The sequence below is a fragment of the Pygocentrus nattereri genome, chromosome 25 (genome assembly GCF_015220715.1).
Source record: "Pygocentrus nattereri isolate fPygNat1 chromosome 25, fPygNat1.pri, whole genome shotgun sequence".
Lineage (NCBI taxonomy): Eukaryota > Metazoa > Chordata > Actinopteri > Characiformes > Serrasalmidae > Pygocentrus > Pygocentrus nattereri.
Window position 1 is genome coordinate 15,743,751 of NC_051235.1, and position 12,398 is coordinate 15,756,148.

Here is a 12,398-nt window from a genome sequence, read left to right on the forward strand (position 1 = left end):
TCCTACATTTGACTTATTTATTCTTGCCTCAAGTTCACCTATAAACTTTGTGTGAGGTTACGTAGTATTTCTTTCTTCATCATTTAGAATTACACAGCCTGTATTTTTTACTGCATGTTCTCGATTTATGTAGATGACCTCTGTTCTGACTTGCTGCAATCTATGATCTCTCATTCAAAAAAAATAAAAAATAAAAAATCAGTCCAGGCTGAAACACTCCTTGTAACTTCAGCATAAATGGACTAAACTGCTATAGGAAAAGGCAAATAAGTAAATGCATTTCTCTGTGACATCAGAAAAACAATTCATTCAGAAATTCCCCATTACCATGTATGGATTGCAGATATATATATATATATAAAGAAAAACTCAGTTACATCGCTAATTTTAACAGATGAAATGAAGTGACACTCAAACTGCTACTTAACAAAAGGTCCAAGACAGCAGTTTTCCATTACGTCCAATATTTTTACATAGATAAGACAAACATGGTACTTTTGTTTTTGATAATTGTGCTGTGGTTTTTATTGCATGGGTTATTATGAATACATTTCAGCCGAAACCATGAATATTGGCATTGGATTGGTGTGTATAAAGATTTCTACACCGATTACCCTTAAAATGCTTTTTCTGCCTCCTTCAGAGGTTTCAAATCTTCTGCCATGTGATGGTACCAACTACGTCAGCTTCATCTGAGGGCATATTTGTGAACATCAAGCTAAATTATTCATATGGATGAACAATCAAATCAAAACAGGTATTACATTTGAATCTGGAACCTCTGCAAAAATAAAAAATTGGGTTGCACCACCACCTAGGGGTCAGCTGATGTACTGCAGTGATAATTCAGTTTACTAGGACAGGAGTCTTAAGCAGGACTTTGATGGAAAAAAGAATTTAAATAATAATATAAAAAAAATAATAAAATCACCAAAAAAAAAAAAACACTACTCTCCCTTTTTTTTTTAAAGTAAGTAGACCAGCCACATATTAAAATAACTTTGCTATCTGACTATTAAAATGGTCTCTCTCAACTTTTACAAAGTAACTTGGTCACTCAATATTCCTTGAAAGCAGAAAAAGGAGGCATTTAAATTCTCAGTGACTCGGCACAGGACCAAATATACCAAAACCAAACGGCCCACAGAGACATACGTGGCCTCTAAGTTCTACCGTCACATTGAAACCGTTTCTGATTGTTAAGTCTTTCATAAAAAGAAATACACTCACAATTACAAATGACCTGGGGGACAGCCACTCAAAGTACAGAAGTACAGCTGGGAAAATGATTTCTAAAATATTCTCTCTCTATTAGTGCACGTAGGCCATGGAAACGGTCGAGATAGTTGCTGTTGTACACCAGTGCGACTATTCTGTCAACAGCCAGTGGAAAAAATAGCATATATATGTATATGTAAGGCTGTCTATGCATGTGTGTGAGTGAGTGTGCATAAGACTGGCCTGCTCACACAAGCCATCTCAAACACCATCATATATACGGACTCTCATGCACCACATAAACATAAATCACAAATGTAAATTCATTTAGAAAGAGACTGCTTTACAAACACATTAATACAGAATTCAGACACATGCAAACGCAAAAACAAACATATACACGCAACTCACACACACACACACACACACACACACACACACTCACACACAAACAAGCTCCCCAGGCAAAACAATTGTTGCATGAATCATTTCTTGGTTAAATATCCATTTACCTTAAAAAGTGTTTTTTCATTAGAATTAGACCAGCACATTTTAGCCCACTCTTCCATTAATTTTGTGCTTCATGTCTGAGCAGAACACAACATTGACATTAGGGATGAACAATGAAGCATTTTTACATCTAATCTGCAATTTGAAAGTTTTTTTTTTTTACAATTCGCAAGAGCTGCAATTTTAACTCCATCCTACACTGATCAACATTCAAGTTGCAACTGGGGAAATTTAACTTAACACAGCGTTTGAGAACAGAAAGTCTGGTATATGGCCCTCAAGATTTAAGCATGAGTCTGAAAAAATGAATGTGCTGGTCTTCTTGGCCAAAAAAGAAGTTTTGGCCAGAGTTTACTGTACAGAAGAGGGGAAAAAAATTCACATTTTAACTGCAATATCAATTTTCCCCCAAATTATTTACCCCTAAACGACACTCCCACATTATAAGATGGCAACTACAGGGTGTCTGTATCTGCCTGGTTCAGAAGATATTGCAATGCTGGAACAGTTTGACTGAGCAGCAAAATCACCAGACTTTAAAGACAACTGTCAGTTATTAGGGCAAGAAGACATGTAATAAAGTATAATAAATGATTCATGTCACTTTTAATTTGTCCTGTGAGCTTATTTGATGATGCTGATGATGAATGTTGGCAACAGAACCTAACTCCTAGCTTGGCTTTGTGAAATTGTAGTTAGTGCGCGTGCGTCTACGCAGTGTCAAAATCTTGATGATCCTGTAAAAATTCATATGAAAATTTCCTTATATTTTAGAGGCTTTTATCCATTTTTGAATGTTTTTTTTCTTACTTATGTTGTTTTTTTTCTCTATAAATCCATCGAATCAGCACACGACAAAAGATTTCCACTCATCAATAAGGAAAAAAGGCAACAAAAAACCTTCATGCATAATTCCTGTCCTGAAACTCACTGCATTTTTTTTGTTTTTTTATATGCATCTTTATCATTTTAAAAATCTCATTTACCTTAATATAACTTTTTTTTATTTGAGTCTTTTATATATTTTTTTCTTTTAATTTTCCTTAGTGAGGCGTTAAGTCCAGGGCTTCAAGGTGTTGCTCCTTGAGTCGCCATCTCTCCAAGTCCTTGGTCCTCCACACCACTTGGGGGTTCTGCAGGGAAAAGGACAGGCACAGTTCCACCACAGGTAGAAGAAGCAGTACAGAAGCCAGTGGTGGAGGAAATTAAACCTCTCCTGCATGATTTAAGCCACTGGAACTCCACCCCATTTGATTTTTTTTTTTTTTGTTCTTTTGCTTTTTTTGAACTGCTTTAAAAAAAAAAAAAAAAAAAAAAAAAAAAAATCGCATATCCCTCAGACAGGGGTAAAGAGTACCACTGCCAGCGCCCCCCTGTGGCTGTGGAAGAACTCGCTTGTGTGAGTCTGGAAAAACAGCACCCCCTATCTGCACAAGTCATCATGCACCGCCTCCCGCTGAGGTTTCCTCCTTTTGTTGTTGCCTTGGTGATGGCCCTTGCTGCTTTGGTGGCTTTTGTTGTTGATGCTCTGCTGACCTTGAGAGCTTTTGCTTGGCCGAAACTGCCGGCTCTGCTGGAGGAGAAGGGTAAAAAAAAATATATATATATACATATTAATACGATGTGCCTTCACAACTGATGTCTGTAAGATCTTGTAGACTTTAACCTAGTACATCAAACCCTTTAAACTAGGAGTTAGGAGTCTGGGAGGTCTGGATTCCTGCACAGTTTGGTATTGTCCTGGTCAAACACACCTGATTAGAACTTGCCATTTAATTTTCACGTTTAACTATTGTCTCCAAGCTGTGCTGGATTCTGGCTCTCCCCACCCCTGCCTATTACACAGCTTTTAAACACTTGATTAGTTAGTCACTGCATTCATTTACACAATAATAAACACAAACTCAAATACAGCACAAATTAATATAGATTTTTTTCCTAACAGGTTAATTTCAGATAAATTCTTCAAGGCAGTCCGTTCATGACAGGTCATGGAAGCCCTCTTCTCTAATTCCCTATGCAGCTCCATTAACTGCTGCACATTCTTCAGTGTGTTTAACTTTGTTATGGTCTTGTTGTAGGTTTTATTTTATCAGTCCTGCTCAAGCCGTTCATAAATGGCCAGTTTCTAATGACAGATCCACTGTCAGCTGAATAGTTTGAGAGAGAGATATATATATATATATATATATATATATATATATATATATATATATATATAAATAAAACCTTTTTAAAATCAATCTTAAGACTAAAAAATCTTATGAAGGATCTGCTAGAACCCTGTGTACAGTGTGCACTTTTTGAGGTAAATGTATGATGACCTGCAGTTCAGGGGATACTAACTGGCAAGCTTTCACTGCTCCTCTCCTTGCTCCAGTGCTAAACTATAGAAACTTGTCTTGGCTGATCGCCTACAGTTTGGGGTAAGGGGAAATTGTGCAAATTCCAGTCTGTTTAGACTACCACTTTAACAACTAAACCTCAGGAAGCAAAATCTGATACCACTATATCCAAACACTTTTATTTCATTTTTTATTTTAAGAGAATTTTAAATGTATAATATTGCTGTCGACTTAATTTGCAGTTTTGTGTTGCTTTGCAGTTGTGCCAGGTTTCTGCTGTGATTCTACCTTGCTGCCTTTGAGGCTGGTAGTGGGTGCAGTCATGGAGTGATTCTGTGCTCTGTGATTGGTCAGATGCCTTTCAGGGTTGTCTCTGTGAGCACTGGAGCCCCGCACGGCCAGCTGTTTCACTGTCTTACAGGGTGTTCCATCAGAATCCTATAGACAGAACACAGGCTGGTCAGAGGAACTGCAAAACATTTGGCAAACCATAAGCCTTCATTTGGTTATTTGGTGGTGTGTGTACTCACCGCATCACTGGACGCTGTAGAGGAAGGAGAGGGTGATGATGATGATGAAGATGGCGATGAAGGTGAGGAGGGAGGAGGGGAGGAAGAGTTGGAGGATGCTTTGCTCCTAGGGGCAGGAGGAAGGACCACAACCTCGTCAGATAGGTTGTTATTACACTCATCAAGCTCCTGAGGCTCCACGAGGAGGGTGACATCATTTCCTAAAAGGGCACAGAAAAGGCACAAAAAGCATTACAGCCTGCCTTAAATCTGAGAAGTACAATTAAGAGAAAAAGGAAAAACACATTCATTTAAAAACCCATTCTCTCTCTGCAGTCAAAATGTACCCTTACTCACAATCCAAACAGTTTTGCCCACATCTAAACAATTAAAAAAAATTAAAAAAGGAAAGGTATCACATGCTCTTTATAGGAAAACCATATCACTGGGTATTTATCTGACAGATGGCTTTGGCTGTTGGTGCATAAGATACAAGATCATACCATTGCAGTTGAGGGCAGGCTCACTTTGAGACTGCCCGCCCCATTGCTCTGTGATCCAATCACGGTACTCTGCTACTTCCCGAGTGACGCGGATTATACGGCCCAGAATGCTGTGGGGCACAGAAGGAAAGACAGACAGGTATGGTTCATATTATAATAACTATTGTGAGTTCAGATGACTACATGCATGTGTGTCTATTGTCATCTTTCTGAATTCTTGTGCATTTGTTTCAAAATCTTGCTAGAACTGTGTGTGTTCGTGAATTCTCACCTCTCAGACTTGTTGTTAGGGTAGTACTTGGCAATAGGAGAGACAGCATGGCTCAGAACAACGTATGCATAATCAAATGCTTGTTTCACCTGCATGGCCCCATATGAACTCCTGCCAACGTCATTTCCTGCTCACACAGAAAAAGCAACTTCAACAAAAGAATTAAAAATACCAGGAAAGCTATTTGCTTGCATTATGCTTTTCCAGAGAGGAGTGACTGAGTGAGTGTGTTTACCTGGCTGCAACGGATCCTCGATGTACAGCATGGATGGCCTATATCCATCCTGCAAGCCTTTCAGCACTTCATCTTTGGCCACATATGAGCCGCCATCTTTTATCCGGATGCCTGTCTTCAGGTAGTTAAAGTGCCGGCCATATAGCTCAAAAAACTCTATTAGCAGGACGCCCATATTGGAATTCGGACTACATGCGTCCTCTCTGTAGTGCAGCTAGACAACACACATACAGTCAATGAGTTTCTACCAGTGTCAAATTGTGATTAGTGCACATCACTACATTCAAAAACTAACAACCTAAACGTTTGTTTCGCTAGACTACTTGGATCAGCAGCTTGTGCTTGTGTGTGTGTGCTTTGGGGTTTGGGTGAGAGTCACAGGCACTTCTGTCTGTGTTTGTGTTACATACTTGTAGGAAACTAACAGCCATGAGAAACAGGCTGTAGGATCCAATTCCTCCAGTGAAGACCTCATTCAGTTCTCTCTGCAGTAGGAACTGTTTTAGCACCAGCACCAAATATGGCAGCACAGGGAATTTCTGGAATGCAAAAAACACACATAGAACTGAAAATGAGCAACTTCATAAAATAGGGCTGCACATAAGGGCCCTGACACACCAAGCAGACTGTCGGCCATAGGATGGCATCAGGCAAACAGTGAGTGTCCATGGCTGACCATCGCTCATCATTTTGCAGCGTGTTCTTCACCACTGGCTCTAGTCAGTTCTTGTCAGCACTGTTTCAGCCAATTGAATGGGCATCTGCAGTTGGCCAAGTTGTGAACCAGCGCAGAATAAATAAAAGAGAGCAAACCAAGCAATGATGCTCCCTAGAGGACACCCAGTGAATAGACTAATTCAACAACCCCAGAGCAGGTAGGATCACTAATTTTAAATGAACAGTATTTGCCAAACACCTTATTCCCAAAAAGAAAATACATAATACAGTTATGAGTGCACCGAGACATATTCTCAAAGTGCTCTGATAACACACTAACGTTAAACAAAGCATGGGATACTGACTTGTTTCATGGACTTTTTTTTTTTTACTTTTTGTAATACGACTGGGAGGATGTGCCAACCACACCGTTTATTTCACTGTTTAATGTACAAACTTTTAGGCAGTACTAGTAGTAACAGTATTTTTAATTTACTACTTTTAAGTACCCTTTTTCACTCACCCAGTCCAAGTGCACTTTCACATGTACTCACTTGGTTTAGCTTAAACATGGACATATGAAGCTTCTTAGATATCCAAGTAATTTAACCTTTTCTTTTTATTTTGCAGTTTTTCTGTCTTGCAGGCTATAGCTCGCTCCTACTACAGAGAGTTGTGCTCTTTCAAGTAGGCGAATTAAGTAGGTCTGGGACAGCTGTAGTCTTTGTGGTGTGTTTGAGTGCAAATTTTCACAGCAGATGAGAGGCAATGCTGAGATGACAGAAGGGGATCATCACTTGGCCTTAGTACTAGTTCCTCTTTGTCAGCTTGGTGTGTTTGGGCCCTAGGGCTACTATTACATTACAAAGTAGATCAGATTTTTTTTCCTCAAATGCATGACAGCTCAGATATTTCTGAGCAGTGTGAACATAAAAATCTGACCTTTTCTAACAAAATTTGAGCCACCTTCATATGTGGTTCTATACATGATATGTAGTTTATTTGTGACCATACAACCATGATAAAAACAGTCAGATTGGAATTAAAGTTTCTGTTATTTTCTCCTCAGCCATATTTTAACTCTGTGTGCATATCACATGTCAGCAGTGGCTAACCTCCCAAAACATCCCAAACAGCAAGAAAATAAGCAAAACATCAATGGGTGAAAAATTTCCAAATATAGAACAAGAATGTGTGTGGATAAATTCACGTGCATACACAAACACAGCATCACATACCTTTTTGAAGTCTTTGATAAGATTGGCAGCCTTCACTCCACTGCGCACGTTAAAGCTGATGTCCACTTTGACCTCAGTGTGTGAGTCAGTCAGTTTGATAATGGGAACCTGCATGGATGGACACACACACACACACACACACACACACACACACACACACACGTCACCTTTGGTACACTCCGCTGTGAGTCTTGCATGTTAAGCAGATTCCAGATGTGACTACACAACCAGATCCATGCACATGCACTATACATACCGTTGCTTTATCAAGCACTTTCACAGAGTTCTCATCTGCGACATTCCTTTTACGTAGTGCCTCCTCCAGTGTCCACAGAGGAAGTGTCTCCCAGTGTCCAAACACCACCAGGTCTATATCACTGAAACACAGAAAGAGTATGACATGCATGCCTCTATATTACTACTGTACAAACCATAAAGCATTAGGGACATCATTCACCAAATTTTAGCTAATTCTTTTATCTGTGATTAATTCTGAAGCTTATTGGCTGGGCTATGTTTGACCACTGTAAAATACCTGACACACAAACCTACAAAAGGGCACATACATTAAATGAACGGTTTAATGCAGTGAAATATTAAGAAGTGTTTCATTTATGGACCATGGATCACAGCACTGATAGTGCAACCAGGTATAATAACCAGGGGCAATTGTCACTGGGGCTTGCTTTAGTTCAGTGTTCCTCAGCACCTCTCAGAAGTCATCTGTATTCCCCATGCCCTTCTCTATAATGTGATGCATATATATATATATATATATATATATATATATATATATATATATATATATATATATATATATATATATATATATATATATACATATACATATACATACACATACATACATACGCAAAATCCAATTTAATTTTTTTTAATATAGCACTATTTTGTTAGAAAAAATAAATACTGAGAGATACTGTACATCTTGAAAACTTTAAAGATCATTACATTTTTGCCCACCTCTATACCTCTACATGTGTGGTTTTCCCACACTTTTTCCTCAGAGAATATATGAAACAGTCTTGTCTTATCACTTGCAGATGTTTGCTTTTGATATGGTACTCTGCTGTAGTTATCACTCTCTCAAAAAGCCTTCCTGAACACCACTAATTTTTGCTGTGCGCTTTCATTTTTGTAGACTCATCTAGCAAAAAACAACTGCCTATCGCACCCTCCACCTATTCAACAATAAACCTACTTGCTCATTTTTAACAAGTGAAATAAAATATATATTTTTCTTAACCAATAGCACTGATCAAACAATTGTTTCTTGGTTATCAGTTAATTATTTACATTCCTACGTTGTTCTCAATTGTGGCTAGGAGCAAGTAACTTATTTGTCATTATATACTTCATATATACATTATATATCATTGTCTTGTTGCTGCTTGTGTAGACTGTGTAGATCATTCTTGTATAAAAAAGCCTCAAATGTAATGTAAAAAAAAAAAAATATGCAAACATCAAGCATCACGCTTCTGCTCTTGATCTTAGTTTTCAGCTGGACTTTCATGCCTCAGTTATAAAAAATGATTGTTTCTCTGTATTACATCAGGCTCGTTACTCTTGGAGAGTCACCAAGTCTCTGTCTGTGTGTAAAAATACACACATTTTCTGGGTAACCCTGTAATTAGCATCCCAGGTAAGCAGTTTAGTGGTCTGTCAGATGAGCGAATTAATGATTTAAATGATTCTATACCCAGAAACACAAATACTACAAAAAATTAAGCACTGTTTCTATTTGTGCACGAAGCAATGCTCCTGGCCACAGACAAAAACAAAGGCTGATTTATTCCACTAATCCAGATTTAGTAATCCAGGTGACGTATAAATATAGTAAAACTGTGACGTGACCCTGGCAACAATGCACAGGATCAGCACAGATAAAAGAATTTAATCCTCAATATTTGGCACAGTGAATAAGTCACACACCATTCTTTCTTTTATTTAATTTCAAATTATTTATTTTCCAGAATTAGGATAAAAAAAAAAAACAAAAAAAAAACACATGCTTAACCAAAAATTGCCCAGAAGTCTTAACAACTAAATACCATATTAACAAGTGTGTCACAAGTGTGCTCACCCTTCACAACAGCTTCTTTCTTTTTCAGAGACTTACATTCAGTTTTTCAAAAATATTTTCATATCCCCAAGATATTAAATTATGCTGAGTTTTTGTTGTGCATCTACTTTTCAGAGTAATGGCTTCCTGACAGCTACACATCCTTTCAGACTCATAGTGATCAGTTGTCTTCTCACAGTGGAAGGATGCACAGAAACACCGGTGGATTTATTCTAGTCTGAAGCAAGAATGGATTAATTTTCTCCTCTCTCTCCAAGTATAAACCTGTAAGAACTTTGTGCTTAAGCACTTTAAGTTCTTTTTATCTAAAGGGGCAGTCTTGATGGTCGACCAGGTCTAGTGTTGTTGTTGGATGTCCCATTTCCTTTTTTATTTTATTTAATTTTTTCAAATCCAGTTTTGGAAACTCCCGTTTTTCCTTTGATTTGCCCCATCCTTATACATGCATAGTATATTATATGTAAACTTCTCAGAAATATCTTCTGAAAAGAAATTAACTTTACTTGTATTTAATGGTCATTTTGACTGGAGATTAAATTAATAAAATGCAGTCTCTATCTGCAAAGTACTGTACATAATTATGTACAAACATCAACCTACAAAACCAAACACCACTCTTTAACCTACAGTTTGTAGCAGTCTAACACTGATTTAAAAACACAACCATTCAACAACAGACCAAAACTCTACTAAACTGTGTGCATGTGTATATTCAGATCACACAGTCACACACATAGTGAGTGTTTTCATAAGATACAGCACATTATTCACTGCATGCCCGAGGTCCAGACATAAGAACCAATGTTATAATTAATTAATTAATTAGAGAGCGAGAGAGAGCGAGAGAGAGCGAGAGCGAGAGTGAGAGAGAGAGAGAGAGAGAGAGAGAGAGAGAGAGAGAGAGAGAGAGAGAGGGGAACCTTACCTTGTAGGCAAATACAGGCCAGTGCTGAAACTGCCAAACACCTGGACCTGTCAAGAGCAGCAACAAAAACATCACAAACAGGTTACCATCAAGCATTAATACAGGCCTACAAATGCTCCACCCTAGTGATTTAGACATGTATACAGATATTATATTAAACCATTAGACCTGGCACTGATACTGAAACCGATCAAAAGAAAATTTTTTGAAAAACTATGCTCTAAAATGAGCTCTTTAAACTGAAGTTCATTATAGTGCCAGAAAAACACTATATTAGCATAATAACAACAACAACGTTTACCAGGGGTGTCCAAGATTATTGACAAAGGGTTTATCCACAAACTGGCTGCAAGTTTCTACCTGATTCTACTTGTTTAATAAAATGGTCTCGAATCCAACTGATAATGTGTTAAACCAACTGCCAAGACTGAACATTACAGGTGTTTACAATAAGCAAGGGAAATGTCCCTGTAAGAGTATGTTTCAGAAACTGAAAAAAAAAAACTGAATAAATGAAAGGTCAACCACTGACATTTGCGCAGGACTGTTCTTACTTGAAATTCTAAAATAATACTTCTTGTTCATGTGTTAATGTCCGGCCACATGTCGCTACTGTTGTCATCAAGTAATCAATTATTGTTATTCGGTGATAAAAGCAATTCTGTGATTTCAGATTTAATTTGTTAAAAAATTACATAAGATTAATTCTTTTATCCAATGCAGCACTCTGCTGGAATCAGCTTGAATCCACTGCTGAGTTTAGGACCAATGCCATTTAAGTCTTGTCCTCACAAGGTGTGTCAACATGCACAGCAGGCCTGACTTTCATTTCCAGAGAGTGTCTGAAAAGGCTTATAGACTTTTGGATTTTAATTGCTATAAGCCAACATTCACATAAAAGCATGCGAATAAATGAGGGAGTATATGTTATGTGAGCACATTCGTGTCTAGTTTCAGAAGTCTATCTTCCACAGTTAAGACAAAACGTACTTTTACACAAATATCCTGATTCATAACCTCTGTGCTTTAAAGAGGCTTTGTGACGCATGTTTGTGTGTTTGGTAGAGTCAGAAATAGAAGTTAAAGCCTTTATTCACCCTCTGCTCTATTTACACAGTTAAACCCTCAATCTTCTTATATATACACACACAGGAGTGGATTGTGATGTGCTAGCAACTACTGTTGGCCTCAGCACTGAGTTGAACATGCTCATGCTCCAGAAGGCTCTAAATATCTCACTCTTACTTATAAACAAACAAACACCCACACACCCCCACACCCACACACACCCCTCATATATAAGCAGGTAAGAATGGAACTGCCTGAAGGTAAAATGTAACCTGAGAGCACTAATAGCAACCAGGTTAAGGCTCAGCAATGTGACTACAGGTTATCATTGTGATATATTTTAGAAAATAAAATATCAGGGGGAAGTTGTTATGGCAAATGACATCACAGCTGCGAATTTGGTCACAGGCATGAGCCAAAGACAAGTACCAGATATTAAAATGCAAGACCTCGAGTGTTCCATTTATACAAAAGTTCTGGAAGAAAAACCTAAGCAAAGAAGCCATGAACATTGCATCAAATGTGCTTTAGTATAGTATTGCCATAGATTTCTGTCTCAATGTGTCCCATACAGTCTTACTTTCATCTACGTGCGTCAGATACTGCTGGAGTAAATACTACAGTCATTCTGCTCTTAGTAGCAGCTGTTCAGGCAGAAATTTTCAGGTTGATGCAATGCCCCAAGACAGCACTGTTGTCTGACTAATGGAGGAACACTTCAGGCAGCACTAGAGGACAGTGCTAGCTGGTTGCTATGCTAAAGGGGTATTGTTACCCTAGGCTAAACGCTACAACCTGTACTGATATTACCTCAG

At 38.1% G+C, this 12,398-nt stretch overlaps 1 protein-coding gene across 2 annotated transcripts in view; it reads right to left on the bottom strand.

Moving 5' to 3' along the window:
• Nucleotides 1–495: 495 nt before the first annotated feature.
• Nucleotides 496–12,398, bottom strand: part of tent4b (terminal nucleotidyltransferase 4B) — a 29,730-nt gene continuing 17,827 nt past the window's right edge. The window contains exons 3-12 of one of the 2 annotated variants that reach the window (XM_017693238.2): nucleotides 10,516–10,562; nucleotides 7,743–7,863; nucleotides 7,487–7,594; nucleotides 6,002–6,130; nucleotides 5,592–5,805; nucleotides 5,357–5,483; nucleotides 5,086–5,195; nucleotides 4,604–4,803; nucleotides 4,362–4,511; nucleotides 496–3,298 (exon numbers count right to left, since the gene is read on the bottom strand). In XM_017693238.2, coding sequence (XP_017548727.1) covers nucleotides 3,152–3,298; nucleotides 4,362–4,511; nucleotides 4,604–4,803; nucleotides 5,086–5,195; nucleotides 5,357–5,483; nucleotides 5,592–5,805; nucleotides 6,002–6,130; nucleotides 7,487–7,594; nucleotides 7,743–7,863; nucleotides 10,516–10,562 — 1,353 coding nt within the window. In that variant the 3' untranslated portion in view covers nucleotides 496–3,151. Of the gene's footprint in view, nucleotides 3,302–4,361; nucleotides 4,512–4,603; nucleotides 4,804–5,085; nucleotides 5,196–5,356; nucleotides 5,484–5,591; nucleotides 5,806–6,001; nucleotides 6,131–7,486; nucleotides 7,595–7,742; nucleotides 7,864–10,515; nucleotides 10,563–12,398 lie in introns of both variants that reach the window. The other variant, XM_017693237.2, reaches the window with a different exon arrangement.